The following is a 24809-nucleotide window of genomic DNA, read 5'->3' on the forward strand; positions in this document are numbered from 1 at the left end:
TACAAAAACAAGTTTCCCTGCCTTCACATTAAAAATTGCCATGAACCTATAAAATCACAGAGGAAGTTCTTTAAAAGAAAGCACATTTTACTGAGAAAAACAAATGGGTGGCTGCTTCAAAACCAAGCAAACAGCCATACTGCTCGTGCAACATTTGCTCTCGGAGCAGAACTGCCTTGCCCTCCAGCTGAGGTGGGATTCCTCCATCCCCAGCTTGTGGGAAAGCTGGAGCAGTCAAGAGTTTCCGTGCTACGTGCCCCTCATGAAAGGCGATGCTAGCTGGGGTCTCCAGCTTCAGGCTGAAACACATGCTGTCAGAAAAGTGACAACAACCATAAGGAAAAAATTATTCCCCACCGCTGGTCCAAAGGAAAAGAGGACAAGATGTAGGCTTCCTACAGCTATGAAGAAACTGCACAGAATGATGTGGGTTCAGTTACAGGCAAAAAGTTTCAGAGCCATCAAAAAAGCTAAGCCAGCAATAAAAGCCAAAAGGGGAGAGGGGAAAAAAAAGGAGAAAAACAGTGTGACACATACCCACAGTCTATCCAGCTTATAGTACCTCGTCCTTTCACCTCCTGGGCCACGCTGGACAGTAACCTGAGTGAGCTTTCCGCAGCAGCAGCTGGAAAACAAAATAATAATAATAAAACAACAACAACATTATTACTCCACACAGAAAAACACAAAGGTGCAGTCCTTCGTTCTGAAGTACTGGAAGAACATTTTGTCTAATCTGAAGGAAGCAGTATGAGAGGGATCAGTAAAATTTTCTGTAAATTTTCTGTAAATGCTGGCTTCAGCTGCAGCTGGGTGGCTCCTTCCCTCCGCCCTGTCAAACACACTGATATTCATACGTCCAGGCATGCTCCCTGACCTACAGCTATGTAGCCATACTGTATCCTCTCCTGCAAACCAGCTTCCATCCCAGCACCGCCTTCTTCCTGTGGCTGGGCATTAACCAGTTTGTACCACTGCCTGCTAATTAGAGCAACTGCATTTAGGACCTTCACCAGCTGTAAGGGCAAGTCATTCAGCAGCTCTGCTTAACTAAATTCTACCCGTCATACACAGAAAATAACACACTTATCTTCACAATAAGTCTGGGAGATACACAATCCCACAGTCATAAGGAGCTCAAAACTATTAGCAGAAAGCACCCAGAAAAGGTCCTTCCAAGAACTGGCTGTATTATAAATACTCAGCTGAGATTTTTACAACGCCGTGCGCCACGTGTAGATTTTGAAAATCACTTCCATTCCAAAACAGTCTTATAAATTGTATTAAGCACAGAATAAAAACGGGACAAAAACTTGGGAGAGAAAAATACAGAGGTTCAAACAAGTATCAGTTCCCCCCAAAATCTAAAAGAAACCGTTTCCTGCCTCAATAAACAGAAATCAGAAACCCAGAGCCTCTTCCAGATCTATTTAAACTGCTGCTGCTCCGCAACTACTTCAACTAATTGAATATAAGAATGGCTATACTAGGTCAGACCAAATGCCTCTGTACACCAATATCTTGTCTCCCAACATTTGGGAAAGTGAAGGCCTATATAATGTGTCAGAGTAGACAAGTAGAGCCAGCAGGTAGTGATAGCCCCCCACCAAATAATCTCTAAAGCCTCCACAATTTTTATCTCAACCATCTCCTGAGCCAGAAATGGCTTCTTTGTATTCGACAGCCTTTGCCTGGGCCTGATGCCATCAGAGACGCCAGCCCACACATGTTAGCTCTCAAGAAACTATCCTACCCCCACACCTGATAACATGCAACTGCCACCTCTCTCCAACGCAGGGATGTATACACATGGGGGAATTCTTCGCATGTACTTAACAGTGGAACAGTTTGACAAACATCCTTTAAAAAAAATAAGCATTCAGGATAAGACAGACTTGTCCCAGAAGACTCAGTAAGTTGAGCAGCCCTGGCAGGATACCCAGCTGGTAGGGTGAACTAAACGTCTCCCATAAATGAGGACATCTCCTAAAACCAATGAATTTTCTGCATGAGAGAAATTCTCATCTAGTTTTGCTCAGCTGAGTAGCAAAGCCTTTGTTCCAGCGGTACAATCAGCTGGCCAACATCTCATCACAGCTGGGGGATGTACATCTGGGATTTAAATTGCACCTCTGAATTCCTATCTCTTTTTTCCCCTCCCATCTTTCTGTATAACAGTTTGGCAAGAGATTTCTAATTGTGCAAGGATCACTGTTCTAGGAAGAAACATTAATCCCACAGTCAGCTCTGCATGCAATGCTTTTAGGCTGCTAAAACCAACCAATTAAATAACAAAAACAGAAAAAAGAAATCTCTACAACACGGCTTTTGAACAATGCCCATAGGGCAACATTTATTTGATGAGTGTCAGAGCTGAAGTGTTCTGGTTGTGCTGCTAAAAATGAAAGCAATCACCACTTAAAATATTAAGCGAAAAAAGAAAATTTTCCCTTTAAAAAGCTGAATAATACAGATGTCTTTTTTATCTAAAGTGTTCCTTTCAAAATCAAAAAGCGTTAGAAACCCTTTTATGACTTTCACTTTGAACCTGTTACTACAAAACCATTTGGCCAAGTTCAAGCACTCAAAGTTCCCCACTATAGCAAAACATAAATATTTTAACAAAAATTAAATCACATATATTATTTTAACTGTTCCAGAATAAGCATATATTTAGGAAGCAAAGGTAATTATTCCAGCACTTGCATATTTTTGTCTGCAAAATTCTGCCATGGGGGGGCAGGGAGGAAGGGTATTGGGTTGCCACATACTGCTCTGATTTGCCACACTATGAACCCAGAGCAACTCCACCAACACCGTTTTGCTTAATTAAGACCTTTGCAACAGGTCAGAAAGGGAGGACCAAACCCCGAAACAAAGCATTATCTTGTATTGCTTGCCTGCAGGAAGGAAAAGGCAGCAGCGACAAAAACAAAACCAACGCAGCACTAAGGAAGATCATCCACAACAGCATTCGGCACTTGCATATGGAGCTTAAACATTGCTTCCTCATTTTACATGGAGTCACACAAAACAACACAACAAAACAAACAGGCGACAAAGGAGAAGAGGTACAGCGGGAGCAGAACAGAGTAAAAGGAAGAGCAAACAGGTAAGAGCAAGAGTGAGCAGCCATAAAGGAGAGCCTGAATGAGAGAGAAGACATTAAGAGATTAAAGGGACAGGTGGGATGATGTGAAATAAGCCACTTCTCCCTCTTACACAAGCAGCTATTTTTTTATTTTTATATTTTGTTAATTAGAGTTGAAAGACAACCATGGAACACCCAAAGCTGTCAGAAACAAAGATGGATTGATTTCAGAACTATAACTATTCATTAAGCCTTTCAGTGTCACCAGGAAATGGAAAGTTGCAAACTACTGTGATAAACACACCAGAAAGCTCTAGCTATCCCTATTAGGAGCAGCCAGTTTTGGAGACAAAGCCAGAATAAAGTACATTTTTGCCAATGCGGCAAAGCAATTAGAAGACCAAATTAGGAAAACTCCAATCTTGAAATATCAGTACCCTCTGTGTTAGGACAAGGACACCGGTACTGAAGAAGCCCCTGCAGTCATGTAGAAGCACCTTGCAGTCACGTAAGGCAACACTGAACAGACAACACGTAAGGGCAAAGAGCCGAGTTATCTGAGCATGTGCACAGGTAACCGGACGTGCACGCAGATCTTCAAACGCACATACCTTGCTGGGCACAAAGAGCTGTGACACCAAAAGAAAAAAAAAAAGCCCTTACCAGACTTGGAATACAGCACTAGTACATTATTCCGTGTCCTGAGAAGCTTCTTAAAATCCTTGTGGTCACTTATTTTTTCTATGAGGGGAGACACCTTCAACGAGTACACCAATGCCGGCAAGAATGCCTACAGAAACACAAAGCCAGAAACGTTAGTAACAGCTCCCATGCTGAGAAACAAAATACAAAGACAGACTGCTTTCAAAATTGCCTTGATCTTTTTCCATAATCTTGAGACACACTGCCTTAAATAAACTACTGTATTGATTTGATCAGCAAAAGGAAAAAAAAAAAAAGCAACCATGCACATGACTTATTGAAACTGGTCCAATACCACTCCCAGCAAGCATCCTGAAGTGGAAAGATGAGATAAACACAACATCAAGAAATATCGTTTTAGTTAAGAAGCCATCCCCTTTAAAAGTTTGTTCCCTAGTCACATAATCAGATAAAGATTCTTATGTAAATTTAATATACTGTAACAAGAGAAGCAGCAAATTACCACTCAAGAGCACTCTTGTCCCTAGATCTCAGAATACGCTGCAAACTCAGTTGAGTACTTTGAAATTCCACAGAAGACAGTGACAGCCACAAAGTTAAAATAACCAACCCGCGCTGACACAGAGCAGATGAAGGAAACGAAAACAGAATTTGCAAGTAATCCAGCACCCAATCCAGCACTAACCACAACCCTCTCCCACCCGCCCTTCCAAAGTGGAACAGGGCTTATGTTTTCCACTGGCCATACCGTACCTCACACACACACCAGTGCCTTTGCCACAAGACCAAGTTTGGCTTCCACTGGCCACGTGGAAGACACAGCATTTAATCTCTCTGCAACTCAGTTCTATACCTATGCAAAGAAATATTTTTTGTTGTTGCATCTTTTGGTCTATTTAAATCATGACCACTCCAGAACAAAGTCTGTCTTTTATCCTACGATAAAGTAAAACTCTTATCAAAATACAACCATAACCTCAGCTGGGGCCTTCACTGCTTATCTGTACTGCAATAATCTTATAATAATAATAATAATAATAAATAATAATAATCTTATCCATCACACTATGCTGCCTCCCTTCTGCACTGTACTGAATTCATACTAATGGAATGATTATGGGAAGCTTAGCTGGAGAAATTATCTGGTTTACATTCACCTTACAGTAAAACCTTAACACTTAATTGCTTGGCTAAAAGCTTTAGCTCATTTGCCTAACACACACAAGAGGTCCAACGTTTTCTTAATTACAGAACTAATTTTGATCAAGCCTCATTCCAACTGGGCTGGAAAATGTGTCCAGGGTAGATGCGAAGAAATAAGAGGCTGTTCTTGCATCCCGGGTATTACAGACTGCAGCATTCAAAACAAGGCACTAAGCCAATCGAAGTCAGAACACGCAGCCCCAGGCGCTACACTTCATTACAAATTCAGCTATTTGCAAACACCACAGTCACTGAGGCACAGAAACAAAACCTGCACCTACAAAACATATTTTATAAGTGCCAGAAGTTTTCACATGCAGAAAGGGGAAGGGGAGTTTTGGGATGCAGAGGGTAGAGGAGAGAGGCTGAGCTGAAATGAGGGTCGTCCTCAAAACAACCTCAGGATATGTTCAGGAATTTAAAGTTACTACAAGATACACCTTTAACATAAAACATAAAAACACGATAGGCCGCACAGGCTTAGAGTGAACAAGTTACCCCACTCCGCAGGCAGGATTCTCACCACCGAGCCCTGCTGACCAGATGGTCTAACTGTGAGAAGGGAAAAAACACATTTGCAAGTCATCCCCTACCTTCGGCCTAAATGTCCTTGATGCTTTATTTCAACCAAGAGACTTGCATTCTTCTAAATCCAGATGTCCGGAGCTCAGCCTTCCTACTTCAGGCTGATGCATGTGAATCATTTCTGTATTTTCTGAGATAAATACATGGTGTTGCCAATCAAAGTAGACAAATATAGTTGTGCTAAGTGGGGTGACACAGAGATGCAAATTCCTGCTGAAAACTCATCGCAATCGAAAGCTGTACAGGAGGGATTACATTGACTTACAAGCAGATCTCTTTAATCCTAAGTATTTCTTCAAAAACTTTTTCCTTCACCTCAACTTTTTTAACTATCCAACTGTCTTAAAGTATTACTTATGTCTTGAGTTATAGAAGGCTAAACCTAAACTTTACTGAGACTAAGGCTGAACACAACAGGGAAAAAGTGAAACTACAGGTTGCTTTCTTCCTTTAGAAAACGACTCAAACAAGGATATTCTAGTCTATGAACTCGCTGCCAAAAAGAAGGAATTGGACTAAAAAAGCCACAAAGGCCACGTTCAACATGACACCAAATGGTATTATGAACTCTGTTTAAAGCATCTGTACAGTTTTACCGATAGCTTGGAAGCACATGTATTTCATGTCTTTGCTAGATGGAAAGGCTGTTTAGCCAATTTCAGTTAATTTTTTTTTCCTTATAATGGCAGAGCTATAAACCTCTTGAAAAATTGGATTCTGGAAACAGTGACAGCTTAAACTACTGCCATGTCGGTGTTGCCTCTAACAGAAAACTCGCTATTCGCTGTGCTGGTGGAACAGCAGGCACTTGGAGGGAGAAGCATGTCGCATTGCATATATCCACTGCTACTTTGCCCAATTCCCCCCCAGGTGTCAAATCAATACACGTTACTCATTTTCCTGCACTTCTACTACAGCAGCTCTCTCTGATCCTATGGTTTAGACCAAAACACACTGGGAAAGGCATCATGCATACAAGCGCACCAGTCAGGCCTGCTGAATAGATCATCATCTCCCTTTAAGATTAATGTTACAGCCTTTCCTGGTTATAAAACCCAAGAAGTCCAAGCCAAAGGCATCAGGTTGGACAGAAACACCCTGCCTGCACATATAAGGCAGCCGCAGCAATAGTGGGAGGTTATCAGCTGAGCTGAAAAGTTCACCCCCTCCCAGTATGTATTTGCACTACATGGTGTTTGCAAACTGATAAGAATTAAGTAGTTCCACACTCTCCAGCTTTCTCCCACTGAAATTAATGAAGACCCTACCCAGGAATAAATGAGAGGCTGGTTTATCATCAAACCTCCTGAAGAACCGCCGCCTTCGCTACCAGCTCCACTGAAGGCAAGCCATGCCGAGCAGTTGTTTTCACCCACTGCCAGTCCCAGCCACAGGGCTGCTTTGCCCTGCTCCAGAGCCAACGTTGCAATGATCGTACCAGCAGCTACAGCCTCACCAGGGCAACAGTCAGTAGTTCTGGCAACATCATGAAATTAAGAGGACAGGAAAAGAGAAGCCTACGGAAGCAGTTATACGCTCTTCTTCACAGAAAATCAGTCCCATATTCCTGCACAGCCCACAGGCAAAGCAGCAGCAAAGACAAGGCTCATTTGCATGTACTGTGCTGTACGACTTTAATTGTGAGATATGACTCGGGTAGATTTACTCCAGACATTTTGCTGAAGTCTTTGCAGGAAAGCTCATCAGCCAGGGACTGCCCGATCAAACATACTTCTTGTTTAAATCCAGGGCACAAGAGGACATGAGCTCATATTAAAGAAAGTAGAGGTCAGGAAAGGTGACAGTCCCTCCTGGGCAGGAAGCCTCTTTTCATATGTGTCAGGAAGTGCTACATTCACACATATGGAACTCTATAAATAAGAAACAAGCTAAACTCTCCTGTCACTTGAGCATCCTAAAGCTTTAAAAATCTATTTACAACCACTGGTGAAAAGCTAAGGAACACTCCAAACATTTTTCTCAAGAAGCTCCCTACCTTGGTACCCATTAAAGTAGAATGCATATTAAGACCAGCGCATGCAACACCTGTGCCACCCCTGCCCCGTGACAGTTATGCTGACAAGAAATAGCAGTAAAACTGAGGGAAAGTCTATTTTATTTCATGCTGTGTTTGCACAGTGCCTAGCGTAACAGGTTCTCATCCACAGCTGGGTCGGTGAGCTGGAACCGTCACCTGATGTGAAACTTTGGTGGAGACCTTCAGAAAAAGGCAGGCTACATGCAGCAGACTAAGAAATGCAAATCTAGTAGCACTTTTGGTTTGCAGATTTTTCCCCAGCTCAAGATCTCAGTCTGAATTTATTTTCATGTAATTTTTTATGGCATAGGTCGCACTTCAGTCACGTAATGGCAGTGTCTGATCTAAGATGCACGAAGGAGTCTCAAGTAAAACATAAGTGAGCCCAAAACCTCAAGAGAGTAAATTCAAAACTGCTGACAGACACTGCTATTTGAGTACAAGGTACAAAAACACGTGTGCTCTAGCTTTGACTCTGCTCTTCAAATCAAAGTATGTATTTAAATATATAATCTTGCAAGCTAGGTGGAAGAAGTCTGATCAGTCAAAAAAGTTTTATTCCCGCCCCAACTCCAGCAATTCCTTGCAGAGCTGCCAAACATATTCAAGTGTTCCAGAGCAGCGAAGCACTCCACAACCCCACTCCCTTAGAATTGGTACCCAAGAAACATCTGAGCTTTCAGAAACGCAAAGACAGTTACAGGCAAATAACTATTTGCTAATTATACTTCCAGGACTGACACTACTGAAAAATGTGGTCATCCCTCAGGCTCTGTTTTCTCAGATCCTTGATGGTTTTGAGAAAGGAGGGTTTATTTCTCAAGTTTTTACTCTTCTCTGAATCTCATTTCAGAATGAAAAAAAGGAGTATCTTTCAAGCAGCCACGAGAACTGATTTTCGTATCTTACATTATTCAAATTAAATGTGATAAATGCTTAGCTGCTCTTCACACAGAACCCAGTTCAATTTATGAGCTGCTCCCCACAAAAGCTTCACAACAGCATGGTCTTTTGCCTAGGACACATAATATGTCTGTAGAATAATTTTGTTTGTTTATTTTAAATCCAGGGCAATTAAAACCCATGGTTTTAAAAACAAGAAAATACAAATCAAAATTAAATAAGGAGGCACTATGAGAGGAGAAGCATTGTACACTGGACAGAAAAACTATTTCCTATTTCTCCTATTTCCAGATCAAGAGCATGGAAAAAAGATATATTTCCCTGGACACAAACTATGCATAAAAAATATAAACGGATAGGCAGCTGAAACAGTGCTTAGGTGCCTGAATCCATAAGTCAACATACAATTTTTATGCGCCCACCAGCACTTATATGTATAATTGGGTAGACAATTTGCATGCTATTCATCAAGAATAGCTGGGGCTGACAGGAACGACACTGATTCCAGCACTACTGCTGCTTGGCAGGGACAAAGTCTTACACTCGACCACAATTTCAAAAGCCCATTTTTCAGCAAGGCATTGACTTTTATTTCTGTCTTAGCTTAACCGCCCACTGATGTCGTTCTCATTTTGGGACAACAGCATTCAACCCACCATAAATATGATCAATGAGCGACCCTGTACACATGAAACAGATTGTGTCTGACAAGGCATTTTATGTGAATCTAGCTGAAGAGCAAACCTGCCTCAAAATTCCAAGCAGCAACGGAGACAACTGAATTTTTATTTTCATAATTAATTTCTTTAGGAGGGGACTAGTCACATTCTAAACAAGGGGCTCCCCTGCTACATTAAAGTCAGGGCCAGGGGGGAGTGGGACACAACACAGGACAGGTGAGAAATCCCAAGAACAAGACCGCATCTCACCTTTCCTCTCCTACTCAGCTATCCAAATGAACCCTGTGGTGGAGAGCACATTTAACTTCAGAAGGTGGATTTGAAGGAACACCTCTGTACTGCAGTGAGGGAGGTTCATAAACCTGCAGATCAGCTGGTGGCATGGCCAGGTCCTGGGGTGCAGGCAGTGTGCATATACTGAAAATACCAGGTCTGCCTTCTCCCAGCAAGCACAAGAGAGACACAGATCTGCTATTCCCTTCCCCTCAATTTGTTCTCACTTAAAAGTACAAGACATTCAAAACCAAAGCCCCCTTGTTGACAAGAATCACACTTTGACTGCAGATGTTTTATCTTCCTTGTTCATCATACAAACCACTCTTGACCTTGTGCAATAATTGCTTGCTTTTCACTCACAAGCCCTCCCTCTGCTGCTATTTACATTCAGGGCAGTGCTGCTTTGATCACTGAGCCATTTGTAACAAATACCTTCGAAGATGGATAGTGATAAGTAGGACAGTCCCCTGTTTTCATCCATGATTAATATCCAAAATAGCTGTAGAAACATTTTAATCAAATCGGATGAGGGGAGACGGGTTCTCTCTGTTACCCAAAGGTATCTCTAGGAAGCCTGCTAAGAATTTATTATGTGAACGAGGGGGGAAGAGAAAGGGTAGCACTTGGGTGTCAGGCTTCAGGGGTCACAACTGAAGTAGCACCTACAATCCAGCTGGGACCTCAACACAATCTTCTCCCAACCACATCTGCAGGGGTTCCCAAACTGCCATCTGCTGAGGACCCCCAGCACAGAAGTTGCAGCACTTTATCTGCAACTGATCCAAAAAGCCATCTACAAGCTCAACCGGGAGCAGTGACTCCAGCGCCTACAGCAGCATGGAATGGCAGGTGAGGAGCACTCCAGCAGACACACCAGATGATCAACAACTTCTGCACTGGAAGACTTACGGCAATAGAAAACCATAGTTTTGCCCGACAGATTTACATCTGCAGGCACTCCCATTGGACACTGCCTGGTTTTTGTTCATTCCCCATGAGCTCCATGGAAGAACGTATTCTTACTCTGAACATAATCCAGATCAATTAACTCACGTGTAGCCATTCAAGGAATAAAAAAAACAAGCACCGCTGACATTTTATTGTGGTGGGTCATGTCTGCAAGAGGCAAGTGTCATATCTTCTTCTGTTCACAAAGGAAGGCAAGTTAAAACCCTGACACAGAGCGTCTTGTTATTCTTTATCTTAGGCTGAAGAATGCTACAAATAAGGCATTCCACTTAACATGGTACTTGCTATGTTCGCTTTTCCGAATATAGAAGACAGCAAAAAAATACCATGGAGACGTCAAGATTTGACTAGACTCTACTGTTCATGTTGTTCTTAACGCTGGGCTTTAAGGAACACAAGCTACAGGCAAAATAGTCTGTACTAAGGGTTGTTCTTACGGGCTCTGTGTAGCCAATCAGTTGTATGGCTTGTCACTAGTTTTCAAATGCTTAGTGAAGGAAAACCTATACAACTATTTAACAGGTGACTGTAATAGGGTCAATTACTAATGCTGACAAAGAACTTTCTCCTTATTACATGAAGCTTGCTCTCTCTTCAAACCAGGCATCGGTGCAATATATATTAAACAAGCTGTTGATAAAATAATGTTTCAGATATTGCTTCTGAACGAGCACATCTGGATGACTTCAGAAGCTAAGGGCATGAGCAGAGCATATGCCACATAATGCCCCTCTACAAAATGGGTTTTGAAGAAGTTTAAGTATCACCTACTCAAGAAGCACATGAGAGATGCTATAAAAAGAAGACAAAAACACTATTAATGGGAATTAAAAACAAGAGGGTGAAAAATGCCACCTGAAAATCCTTAGCACTTTATATGGCACTTGTTATCTTCAAAGCATTGCACAAATATTAACTAATTAATCCTCACATTCTTCTGCAGGGTGATAGGAGACGAAGCTTAATTTAAATAGCCTGAGTAAGAGTCACACAGAAAGGAAGCTGTCTGCAAGAGGCAAAAGGGAGGCAGCATCAGGGCAAGCTGGCATGCAGCTGATCCTAGAGCAGCACACAACCACATGCTCATGGTGTGCCATCTCCTGAGAAGTGGGGGGGGGGAGAGAGTCTATTTGCAGACCCCCAGCAAATGTGCTGTATGACTGTAAACCCAAAAACAGCAGACAGGACATCATTAAGGCAGCCACAAATAAGATTACCTTTATCATCTATGTTCTGCAAGTGCACAAATCTCAGCACCCTCCACCAACGCTCCCAGCTACTCTCAGCTAGCAAAGTACCAAAACTTAAGACATGCTTTGCCATCACAATTTTTTACCATTCGCAAGCTTGAAATGGTGGCAGGATCAAGGTAAACCCTAACTTACTTCCAAAGTGACCCTGTCCACATCAAGAAATTCAAGGCAATGCTATTTTGTGATTCTGGTTGCAAATTGCCCTGAGCCTTTCCATTCACAGATCTCCAAACAGAACTCCGAAGAAAGGTGAGTCTCCTTACCTCCATTTTACTGAAATAAAGGAACTCAAGGGACTGAGTCACCAAAAACCAAAAGGAATGGTCAACAGCAGAACAAGCACCTCTTCCATCACCAATTGCCCATGACATCATGAACACACTCCTAGGCAGAAACATCACTTCTGATGACCACACCACACTTGTGGCAACATCCCAGGCCCTCTGAAGCAAACAGGTGCTTTGGCACCAAAGCCAATGGATTCAAAACATCACTCCATAAGGCACAGAATTGAGTAACAAATTGAGTAACAACCTGAAAGCGAAGGTTCGATTTGGGAAGGGCATCTGAGGAGACAGAGTATAGCCCACATCACAAGTTTTACAAATCCGTATTTTGATGAGGGAACAGATGAAGTAGGAATGGGGTGGGGGGACAGCAAGTAAGTGATTTCCCTCTGCAATACCCTCCCTCTGCAGCTAAACACCTCCCAGAGCAGCTTCTGCAGTACAAACAGTAACTGGATGGGAAGAGGCACTCCTGAATTCAAGCCCAACTGCCAACGTGGGAAACAGCACCTGAGCACTGCAGAGGAGAAGCAGTGCTCGTACCCTGCCTGCAAACTCACGGGAGGCAAAGCCGCTGCTGCCATGCTGCAGGGCTACCTGCAACACAAAGAGCAACCCACGTCCGAGCCGTCCCCACAGGCCTGAATTCACAAGTGCACATCAGTGCTCACCGGCGCATTCCTGTGACGTTACTGGGACTTGAGGAGCTGGGAGCCTGAAATGTTCCTTTAGAGCCTTTCCTTGAAGGCACCGGGTTTGAATGGCACCAGGTGAAGAAGCCTGCTTCCCAATGGCTCTAAGTCAGTCAGACTCTCTTGACTCAGTTTCTCTGTCACTAAGCCAACACTCAGAAGATTAACTGCCCTTTGCCAAGTTGGCCTAAGATAACATTCATCAGTGTTTGCAGAGCAAATGGCTCCCAAATGCGTAACCCTCTTGGAAGCAGTGACTGGCCTCTGCTAGGAAAAGGACAGTACCCTATACCTCAGAGGAAATGCAAATCCACCTTGGTGTGAAACTCCTTCCCAATGCCTTTAACAGCAAATTCAGTCCTTCGAGCATGAAATGTAGCCAACCACTTGACATACCAAACAGGGCAGTATCTCTGAAGTTAAACCACTACTTCCCTATGACTCTCCGACTCATTCAAGAAATAAAACTTTACAGCAGGCAGAGATCACAGCGGTATCTTCCTCACGTGTGTGTCACATATTCATAGTGATACAGAAGACAACAACTATTTTCATTAGAAGATACTGAAGTATTTTCTTCCTCCAGCTTTGTAGTTTTCTTTTTACAAATGCAGGAAGTCTTACAGAGACAAGGATTTCAATTCTCGGAAGCCACCTCCAATTTTGGGTTCTACTGTAAAAACGAGCCCTATTTTTCAGGAGCACTATGCACGCACGACAGTAGCTGCTGTCCCGGGTGCACTGCAAGCACTCAGCACTTCCAGGAGAAAACAAAAAAAAAAAAACCCCACCACCAGATTTGAACATATAAAAAAGGACGGGCTGGAAGGAAAGATGTTGTCCTCATATACTTCTGTCCTACCAAGCATCTGGCATTACCTTTGCTTTAACTTTACACACTAAGAACATCCCGACTTAACAGCCTCACTGACTTTGCAAACATTGACTCAAGAAAAATTTAAAAGCAGGTTTTGCAATGTCACAGCTGTAGGCTAGTTTTTTAATCCTGGCATACAGCGAGTTACATATTTCAAGATGAAAAATAGCACCTTCAAGTGCAAAATAATGCAAATTGGAAGAAATAATTTAAACTACTTGTACACAGCAAAGGGGAAAGAATTAGCTGAATCAACAGCTCAGTGAAGACATCTGCTCAGCATGCACCATCACAGAGCAAATAAAATGCTGGGGCAAATTAAGAAGGGGAAGAGAGAATAATGTGGATAAATTATAATGGTTTCATATAATTTCACTGACAACAGCAGGCCTACTCTGCTTATCTCAAAGACACCAGCCCTGCAATACCAAAGGTCCAAAAAGAAGGGCAACCAGAAGAGTTAGAAACAACAGAATCACATGAAGAAACTTTGGGGAAAAAAATCTTTTAATCTACAAAGAAATCATAGCAAAATACTTACATTAACATAAAACAAATGTTACAGTAAGATAAGGTCTGACAGTCACAGTGGATATAGAAGGAAATACCACAAATAACTCCATGTGTTTAGTTATTTTAAATGAAAGCAAAACTCAGTCCACTAGTAACTCCACTTGGTCAACAGTATATACTTAATCTGAGGCATGCACTGCCACGAGTATCACCAAGGACTACAGTGCCACAAGTATCACTGAGAAAAGTACTCCGTATATTAAAGGTGAGCCACAGGGAGAAAAAGCCACACTAAGACCTCTCCAGCATTTTAGGAAGAGTTCAGCCTGACTTCAGTTTCACTTGAAATCAGTAAATAAATTGCAGATAGCAGAAGTTTGTACTTCTAGACCAAGTTTTGAACAAAACAAAAATCGTGCAGAATGCACAGCATTTCTTTTCCGTCCTCCTAAACGAGCTGACAGCTAGGCCCCTGTGCCAGGGGCGAATGGCTCCATCAGAGAGGGCTGATGCTCTCTGTCCCACAATGGCAATTCTAATATTAGTACAGAACAAGCATAGGGCGATTAGCAATTCCACACTTGATTTGTATCAATTAGACAAGCGCTCCTAGGTCATGGATTTCCAAATACATCTCACATCACGAGTGCGTAAAAAAATTAACGTAATTTTTCATTAATTATTAACTCTGTCCAGGAAGAAGGAAGAATGGTAGTTCGTGCCAATGAAGAAAAGAGTGCTTTAAAGCATGCCTTCACCAATCTTTTGAGCTATCTACGCTAAAATCTGTGATTTAAAAAGAGATGAAAAATCACACTTTAAAATATTTCCCTAAGTCTAGCAGTCTCCCTGAGGTAAGGAGTGGTCTACTTAGCGTAATGTCGATGCAACATACCCAGATCCTCCGGAATGCACTAAGATGGAGAGCACCACAGTTGAGGGACGCAGAGGCAGGTGTGCCGGGGCTGCCCACGAGTGGCCGGGGCTGCCCACGGGCGGGGGGCCGTGCCCACGCACAGGTGCACAGCGCCGAGGGAGGCAGCTTTGCCGCGGCAGAGCCGCCGCCGAGGGAAACCCTCTGCAGCCGCGGCACCGGTTTCAGGCGCTTCTCGCTCCCGAAGGAAGCGCCCGCCGGTCGGAGCCCCCGGGGCCGGGCAGCCACGGGCTGCAGCCCGCAGCCGCTCGGGGGACGCCGCCGCACGCCGGGGTGCGTTTCCTCAGGGTGCTGGTTTTTTTTGAAAGAGACACAGAAAGGGCGGGAGGGACGCGGGAAGCAGCACGGGGGCTGAGGGCTGGGGAACACCCGGGAGGAGAGCTGCCGGAGCCCGGCCACGCCGCGCCAAGCCCGCCCGGGGCGGCGGCCGCCGCGCCCAGCCCGAGGGGCCCGTCCCGCTCCCAACTTTCGCCCAACTACGCCGGCCGCGCCGCGCCGAGCGCCGCCGCCCCGGGCCGGGGAAGGGGGACACCCCGCGCCCGCCCCCCGCCGTCCCGGGCCGCCGCCGCCGCCACTCACCGCCAGGCCGAGGAGCAGCAGCGGGAACCGCCCGCGGCGCTGCGCAGCCCCCGCGCCCTGCCCCGGCACAGCCATCCCCGCCGCCGAGCCAGCCCCGCTCCCGACCCGCCGCCGCCGCCGGGGGCTGCTGCCACGTCTGGCGGCGCAGGCGCGCTCCGCCGCTCCCGCCCGCGGCCCGGCGGCATGACGGGGATTGTAGTCCGGCCGGCGGGGGGAGAGCATCCCGCCCCCCCCCCCCCGAGCGCCTGCGGCCCCGCGGGGATCCCGCCCGCGGCTGGAGGGGAACGGAACCAAAGCCCACCCAGCTACCGCCAGCAATCACAACTGGAAAACAATCTCCGGCCAATTTGTTTCAACAGCGACTAAAAAGTTCCAGCTCTTCTTCTTCCCCGTCCCCCTGGCCTCCCTTCCAGGACTGGATTTTTGTGCCTCCCCCTCTCTCCCGGTGTGCACCTCACCCTGAAAAGCCTTCTGGTAAATAACCTTGCTCTTGTCGCTTTTTTGTGAGGGTCTTTAAAAGCTTCTGCTGATCTTAGATGTGGGGTAAGAGGTGAATAATGGAACAAGAAATAAGGAAAGGGGAGAGAGAGTTAACTGGAAGAGAGGCTTAGAAACTAGGATGAGAGGCTTAGAAACAAGGACCTGTCCTCCTTGTAAGTTGTTCCCACTTGTTATCATTAAATCCTAAAGAAGCCCACTTTAACCTCACACACCAGCAACGATGCCAAAGCGCAAGCAAATAAATACACTCTGTCTGACCAGGACCAATTTGTGCAACCTCCATTATAATTGCACTGTTTGAACGATCGCTGCATCCGGACAAACAACTGGGTCTGTGCCCCTAGTTAGGCACGTTCAGTGAGCCAGCTTTGCCATGCAAGGACATCCCAGATGTCCTGCCAGTAATCTTAATGTCAAAGCGGGTCAGCTGTCTTATAATTGGCTTCCCACAAACAGAAGGGATCTTCACCTACCGCCCAGTGGCCATGTGAAATTCTTCCTTGGCTCAGAAACATCAAAGGAAAATCAAAGGCATCTTTTTGAGTCTGATCCTTAGAGTCGACTGTCGCCTGAGCATTAGACTAAGAGGTTGGCTGCAAGGGAGCAATTTGTAGATCCATACAGCTGACTGATCATTTCGAGCGGTGATCATGAAAACTGAATGCCATTGACATTAACAAGTCCCCTGGCGGAGATGTAATTTTGCAAAGCAGCAACACACATAGAGAAAGTTATTACTATTAACATTTCACTTTTGTGGCATCTTTCATGGCAGAACCAGAGCACACTTTTCTCAGTCACAGCTGGATAACCTTTAGCAAATCTTTTCACAGCGCTATGCCTCGCTTCCCATTTGCAGGCGGCCTCAGTTAGCCTGCCTTAAAATGGGGTTAGCAATCCTCAGCTCACTCTGAAACGCCGGTGAACGCACACATGAGGCACAGCCCAGGAGCCGTTAGGAGTCTGGGATGAGGAAGGACGCATGGCTGGAGAGGGGCTTAGGGAGGGGAAAGAAAAGGTAGGGATCTTTTCACTCTACAGTGGAAGGACCCAAAACAAAACATCCTTTGCGTCAAATATCTGCACCCCTGAGGTATATGCCATCTGCACTGCCACTTCTCACTTGTAGTCCTTACTGACTGCACTGGGATGGCTGGAGGGGTGCACTGTACTAGTCACCACCACCGCTGGTGCCAGCTTCCCAATCTTGACTCATTAGCCTGCTAGCAAAAGGCTCCAGATCCCCAGTTGAAGCCCATTTCAAATAAGCTATCAAAACCTCCAGGAATAGGTCACCTCTTCCAGATGCTGTTCACCTTCAGATCCCTAGCCTAGAGCTGAAAGGCTTCTGCACACAACCACCCTGACTCATCTGGACCTTTGATCTCAGTTGGATATCCAGGTTCTCAAAGACTGTTTGAATCCTCCCATGACTCTTCTGTGTAGAAAACTGTTATATCTTCTGACGCTTCACACCACAGTAACCAGTATCAAGCGAGGCAAAAGTAACCCCAATGTGGTGGAGTTTCTGTGCTGTGTCATCACCATACAGGATGTGCTGCCATTGTGCTAGGGAAGGATAAAATCCTGGGACACGGTTATTTTGTCGCAGGAGTATATTTTTATCATGATGGCAAGAGGAAACATTCTCAGGAACAAAGGAAAAGGGAAGACAGAAAAAAAGAAGACAAGCTATTTCAAACTGTGCTTCTGAAAGGTTATATAAAAATCCAGTTTGGAAAGCTGCAATTCTTATATACAGAAGAATATAAAAATTATATCTACGTGGCAACTACAGCTTCTTTCTTTCAGTTCAACTCAATAATTCGTATTGACATGACAGACATTGCCAAAACTTACGAGACAAGATCATTGAGCATCTGTCTCGGGTCAAAATAATATATCAAGTATCAGCTCTAGTCAAGCCTTTACACAGTGGCAGCTACTTAATCAACCCAGTTGTGCATTACTAATGAACTCATTACAGTTGTATCTGAGTGCGCCGCTATCCAGCATCCCAAGTTTTACCCTGTATCTGTTTGGCATTAATATCATATGCTGCTTGCTTCTCTGTAATTGTGATATTTGTATATGGCACCGCGAAACACTGCGAAAGCATTCATTATTTCACCACTGAGAAGCAAGAAAATTACTGCCCTTCTGATTATAGATCAGAAAAACAGTAGCAGAGAGATTATAAGATTTGCCCAAGGATATAAAACCAGACCATTTCAGACCATGTTCATTTCCAAAGTCTGCACTGGGTCTGCTAATCCTTACCTGTCTATCTATATTCAAACACCTCTTTTACCAAGAATAAAATACAAAACTGGACTGACAGTAAGTATGTCTGTAAGGAATTACACCTTCCACATTTCCTACGTGTTGCTGCTTTATTTGACAAGCTTTATTCTTTGTTCTCTTTTTAACCTGAACAAGTCTCTGGAGGCCTCTTACAAAAGGTAAAATAAGTCACCTTTACCACAAAAAATGACAGCAGAGCAGACAGAAAAAGATACCAGCACTTTGCAAGCCATGCTGAATCCAGGGGCAACGTGGTCTACACTGGGACCCCAAACTACATAGCATTTGCCCAAAATGAAAACAGGATTTGCTCACTGCCTTAGGTGCATCAAGTTCTCCTCCTTCCTTCCAGCAACACCTCTCCCTTCTTCAGTTCAGCTTCAGCCAACTGATTTTAATCTGTGGGCTTATCTCCTGTAAGTTTTGTGACATCTGTGTCATGGCACTGATTGCATCAGCTGAAAAGAGACATATGAGCTGGTTGCCATCAATGGATTGATGGTATTGTAGTCCTCGGCTCCTCATGACCTTTCCTGCAGCTCTTCAGCACATGATAGAAAGGAAGAGACAGGACCAGCCCCTGTAGGACTTTACATGGGAGTGGCCTCAGAGAAGAGGCAAAGGCGTACATTACTTTTCTCCAGCTGACGCCTGTCAGAGGGGAGAGCCTGAAGGCAGCTTTCCACTCCTGCTCCCTCCTCAGCACCTGGTAGCAGGGCTGCAGATGCAGCACATCCATATGCATCAGCCAACAAGTTCCACAGAAGATTATCAGCACACCAAAATGAGGGAGATGAAGGTGCTGATATTACATAAAAGACTGTTTCTTAGGTCAAACATTCCAGTTTCATACTTTTGCATGAACTCTTTTTAACACTATTTTGTTAATGACAGAAATACATCATGAGTCTCAACGGGCTGTGATCTATCTGTGCTTTTCACCTGGTTCACTCGCTTCACTCAATGGGAATGGCATGGAGGTGAGGCAGGATGGGGCTTAGTCTGAATGCTTTTATCCTCAATGCTCTGCAAGGATGCTGTACGCAGCTGTATTACACAGTGCCTCCATTTTCTGCATCATACCCCTTTATGTTTCTGAGGTCTAGGCCTGTGGACTTTTTGTACAGACCTTGGACAGCACAAAGAAATACACACATGCTGTGGGCTTTCATGGGTATTTTACTTTTGTACTTTATGGTTGTTGTTTCCTTCATTCTCGAATCAAAGTACTTTTGGACCATGGGTAGACAGATGCTCTTTATATATGAAAGGAAAAAAACAGTAGGTACTGCAGGAGTCAGTTAAAAGTTGAGTACAGGTATTTTCCAAATATTTCTTCCTAGATATCTTCCGTTACAGTTTTTATTGCTTTCTTTAAGTCTGAGGTCTGCTTGCCCCTTTACATTTAAGTGGCCCTACTGTTAAGAACACTGTCGTTTCTTTCACTGAATCTACAAAGCTGGACATAATGTGTTCCTGAGTAACATAAAAACCTTCTACAGTATGGGCACCATGTTGGCAGGTAGTAGATAATTTATGTCTCTCAGTTACCTACTGAGAGAATAGTTTAAACAAGATTAAAACAACCATTGGAGTCTGGCTGTTGTGCACTGACTGCAGCACTACCACATGTTTCCAAAGTACTGTGGTCAAGACAGTTTTCCAGTGATTTGCAGAAGCTTTATAAAATATTTGCAGCCTGTTTTACCTTTACTGAATCATCAGAAAAGTGATGAGCAGTGAGCTTGTGAAGAGGGCTGAAATCTAGATCTGAATTCAACGCTTAGCCCAGCCACAGGTTTCTTGCATGAGGATTTATCTGTCGTATGATCTAGGGGGAGCTGATGTCTCCACCCGTAAATCAGAAATAGGTGCATTAGTGGAATTTAGCTAACACCCCTTGGATTGTGATGGCGCCTACGCACCCTAGTAACAGGGGCCCATCTGGTTATTTTAGAACAATATAGGTCTCTATTCTGCTGGCAAAATGTTCACCTTTAATATGCAAGCTCACATCTCGAGACTGATTCTGCTGTGCTGTTCAGGGGTAGCCTCCCACTTACAGCTGGCAACAGAGAAGTAGATGGGGCTTCTTCTGTGAGTAGAGTTATTATGCCTCTGGTCTGGTTACACAAAATATTCATCCATACGAAGGACTGAATATAAAGATAGGACTATAAATACAAGATCAAAATACCATTCCATGTAAAACAGTGTTTGCACTACTGGCCTCAGTCGTCAATGAAGCTGTATCCATCCACAGTGGCTGAGCACCTGTCTCCATATTATTTCCAAATATGTATTAACATTCAATCATCAGAATATATTCGTTGCAGACTATGTTCTAGTAAATTTTTTTGTACATTTATCCTATGAGAATATATCCAATATATCTAGTATATACATATTCAGTATTTTTCCCTCTCCATATGTAGATAGATAATTTTATATCTACTTTTTTACACACGTGTATACACATATGTGCACATATGTGCATATGTTAAACAGATGTTTTGTGTGGATTTATATGATTTTACATAATATTAGCAAATATCCAGTGAGTATGTTTTTTTCTCCACTTTTCAGTTTCCTTGGAATTAGTTGGTGTGATTAAGTACTGCCTGTTTGAGCTCAAGATCAGCAGCCACAACGAAGTGTATGATTATGCAGTCACTAGCTGCTACGTGCAATACGGCAAAGTTTAATGAGAGGGATTTTCTTCCTGAAAGACCTTGTCTTTGCAAAGACCACTACTCAGAGTCATACAAAAAAAGAGCCACACTGTGATGAAGCTAGCATAAAACCCCCCCAATCTTATGATCAAATCTGTCGCTTTCTGCAGTTGTGCAGTCAGAGTAGCAACTTAGCAATTTGGTAAGGAATTTACTACGTTAGGACTTTCTCTCTCTAAATGTCCTTCTTTCCCTGCATATTGCACTATCCCATCTTTTAGCAGGGAAACACCACAGAGAATGCTGCATGGGAAAAGATATTGTAGAAGAAGCAGGGAAGCAAGTGGGAATAAGAGCTTGATCCTAACCTCTTTGAAGGTAATGGATTGACTTCAGCAGGCTTTGGCTCAATCCCCAGCTGTCAAGGAGAAAAGTCACTAAAGAAAGGCAGAAAAACAGCTGAGAAACAACATGGAAACAAAGGAGGCAGAAAGAAAAATTCTGAAGATAAAAGGAAGAAATCAGGGTAAAAGATAGAGTGCCGAGGGAAGGGAGGCAGGGGGGAGCAGTAGTGGGCATCACTGAAACATCAATAGAGAAGAGTGAGGAAAAAGCAACAGTCAATAATCCGTGAAATGAATTGTGCAGAAAGCTGATTTGCTGCTGGATTTGAAGCTGGTTGTCCACATAGCTCAACCTCAACATTGCCATGACTGAGGCTGCAATTACATTTACCTTTTGATGGGCTTTTTGGCATGCCCTGTGTCCCAGCTGCTCCTCTGGTCAGACAGGGCAGCCCTTCTTTAGAGAACACCATGGCTCCCAGCTGCTGTGTATGTCTAGGTTTCCTATAGAAGGAGGAGTCTGGTGTGCACCTGGGTCTCACCTTGAGTATGGAGCTGAGCTCCTGCAGAAGTCAATGGGAATGGAAGGAGCTCAGTGTCAGAGAAATATGCAGTCTTGCCTTTTCCACCGCAGCAATGCATAGATCATTTAAGGTAGGTCTTACAAGCACAAGATTGTTTTGCAGGCCAAGAACAGGAGTTAGAAGTCCTAAATTCTATTTCAAAGTCCTGTCACAAGGCTCTGGCAACATTTAATAACTTTATAAAGTATTATTTTTCTCATTTTCTCCTCTTGAAATATGCATAAGCCTGGTGACAGGTGGTTACTCAACTGCTGCTTGTGAAACAGTGAAATATGCAACCAGATTCCACTGTGAAACCGTCTGTGTTGAGGATGGACCATCACAGTAAGATTCGGTTGTTCTCCTTTAAGAATACATTCAGATTTTTAAGATACTTAGCAATACATCTGTGTGGCTCTAGGTACCGTAACACAATAATGAAATCCTTGTGGCATTATAACAATGCTGGAAGAGACCTCTTACAGCCAGGTGAATTCCTGTCTATATCTTCATTATCAAGGGTATCCTCGTGCCTGCCTTCTCAAAAAACCTTGTCAGAGAGACGTTTGCTGAAGCTGAAAAATATTTGTTTCCTTCTGGGATTCATCCTAAGTTTCTGGAATTGCAGTATTGCCCCAGGACATCCAGACAACAGAGTTCCCTGGGATCCAAAAGAGTGGACGGAAGCTCCAGATGGCATCTCTCCTCTCCTTGCCTCCCTGTGCCTTTGGGAAAATGCTGAGCAGAAGAGCCAGCCTGAGACCCTAGCCAGATGCAGCCAAAGCCAGGATCTCTGCACATGCAGGTAATGGTTTACGTTTTGGACAGTAGCATCTTTGCTTTGACTTCATTTTTGGCCTTTTGGGAGCATGTAGGCTGAGAAGTACCACCAGGATCAGATGAGAACTAGACTGAATCTGTGGGAGAGCAGGCTGAGCAAGGAAACACATCCAGGAACCAGTATGAAGGGCATATCTAAGAAAGGCTGTGTAGAGACACAGCTAGGGATGGTGGGCAAAACTCACAGGTGGATGAGGAGTCTGTGATTGCATGAGGACACTGGGGACAGGGTCTAGGGCTGAATGATAGGTTGAATGAGGAAAACTCAAATGAAGTTTCAAAATTGGTGGGTGAGGCTTAAGGTAAGAAGATAGTAGGGCAGAAGAAGCTGTAGGCACACTCTTCCCCAGGGCCATTAGACTCCCAGGCTTCTGCTGTCAGTAAGTCTGTGCCTCAACACACGCTGATCTATAGATGGCAATCTGCTATTTCTATAAGTTAACACTGGTGTGACAACTGCCAGGATGGGAATGATTAATTTTAAGGATGTCAAATATATAACATAACTTGCAAAATGGAAATCTTTTTTGTCTGGATAGCCTTTTAAAAAAAACTAAGAAATCACATGCACACAAACTATTCAGAGGGAACAAAGTCACTCACTGAAAAGTTAGGAAATGCTAGATGACGTGTGCTTGATAAACTGTACTAGCCTCCTTGAACATGGTTTGTGAGATGGAGTTTTTAACTATATTTTTTTTTTCCAAAGATTGCCTAACCTGTTTGTTGCAATAGTTGGGAGATGAATAATTGAAGGCAGGAAGTAACTGGAAGGAAAATTATGGTCTTATCATTAATGCAATGTGACCTCTACAACATTGGGCAAAATGCTTAAATGAAAATTTTCCTACATTATCTCTAAATGTTCATGTCTCTCTTTCTGAGTATCCAACTTGGTATCTCATCAGATTTGCAGAAATGCAGAGCACTCATAAGAGAAACTGAATTCAATAGGAGCAGTGCAGTGGGTACTTAACACTCTGTACAGCTGGCTATTCTGAAATAGGAGATCTTAGGCAGTTAGACTGTACACTCAGAATAGGAAACTCAACCTTATATTCCCTGTCTATGAAGTGGAGGGATATCCTCTTTTGTCCTAATATGTATTGGAAAGCAAACTTACCAACAGGCATGAAGCATTCAGGCTCTTTAATGATAAACAACATACAAAAGACCCCATGATAAAGACTGTAACTCACATCAAAGGAAAGTCTGAGTGGCATACAGTAAGGAGGCAAGGGGCATATATGGATCATGGAGGTTAAATAAAAATGTGAAGAGCTATGCATGTACTGAGCACCGTCTATCCTGTACACTCAAAGGAGAAGGGGATTGTGGAAAAAATATATTGTCAAATATTAACAGATGCCTATTTATTTAAGAAAGCGGTTCTGGAGGAAACAAGCAGTGACAAGACAAGAATGTGTTCACAAACATTCTGTCAAGCCTATGCAAAAATGTGTTAAAGACCTATAAAATGGAGATAATGATACTTTTCCTTGCTGGTGAAGTGCTTTGAGAACTGCTGGTGAAATCTGCTACAAGACTTATTGCATTTTTTCTTTTCACGGGAACCATAAGATCTTACCAAGTGGCTCCAGGATAGCTCAAAGGATGGATCTGAAGACAACTGCAGTCAGTGGGAAGTTAGTTAATTTCAGGGGTTTTGAAGCAAAACCCATGAGCCATCAAACCCAGTTTCATTTTACAAAATGACTTGATGTCCTGAGCTCTAGACCCTAGAGACAAAATAATGGAGTTGAGGTTATTAGGGTGACATAAGCCAGGGTCTGGGTTTGGTTTATTTTTTAAATAAGTTGCATCTTGGCAGCAACCCAGGAAAAAGCAATATATATATATATATTAAAAAAATAAGAGGAAGGATAGCATAGCAATAAAACAGCTACTGAAAGTAGGTCTGTGCAGACAGTGAAGTCTGTGAAATATAAAAGGGGGACTGCAGTGGGAAACTAATAAGCATCGTCCAGCTGAATTAGTAAAAAGCAATAGAATGAAGTTTAGCTGAGGGTGACGGGGTCACC

The 24809-nt window shown here is 43.6% G+C and overlaps 1 protein-coding gene across 1 annotated transcript in view; it reads right to left on the reverse strand.

Moving 5' to 3' along the window:
* PDIA5 (protein disulfide isomerase family A member 5) overlaps positions 1–15702 on the reverse strand; it is a 102842-nt gene extending 87140 nt beyond the window's left edge. The window contains exons 1-3 of the mRNA XM_075093030.1: positions 15544–15702; positions 3755–3881; positions 538–625 (exon numbers count right to left, since the gene is read on the reverse strand). Of these exons, the coding sequence (XP_074949131.1) occupies positions 538–625; positions 3755–3881; positions 15544–15618 (290 nt within the window). The 5' untranslated portion in view covers positions 15619–15702. The remainder of the gene's footprint in view (positions 1–537; positions 626–3754; positions 3882–15543) is intronic.
* Positions 15703–24809: the final 9107 nt, after the last annotated feature.

The sequence above is a fragment of the Phalacrocorax aristotelis genome, chromosome 5 (assembly GCF_949628215.1).
Source record: "Phalacrocorax aristotelis chromosome 5, bGulAri2.1, whole genome shotgun sequence".
Lineage (NCBI taxonomy): Eukaryota > Metazoa > Chordata > Aves > Suliformes > Phalacrocoracidae > Phalacrocorax > Phalacrocorax aristotelis.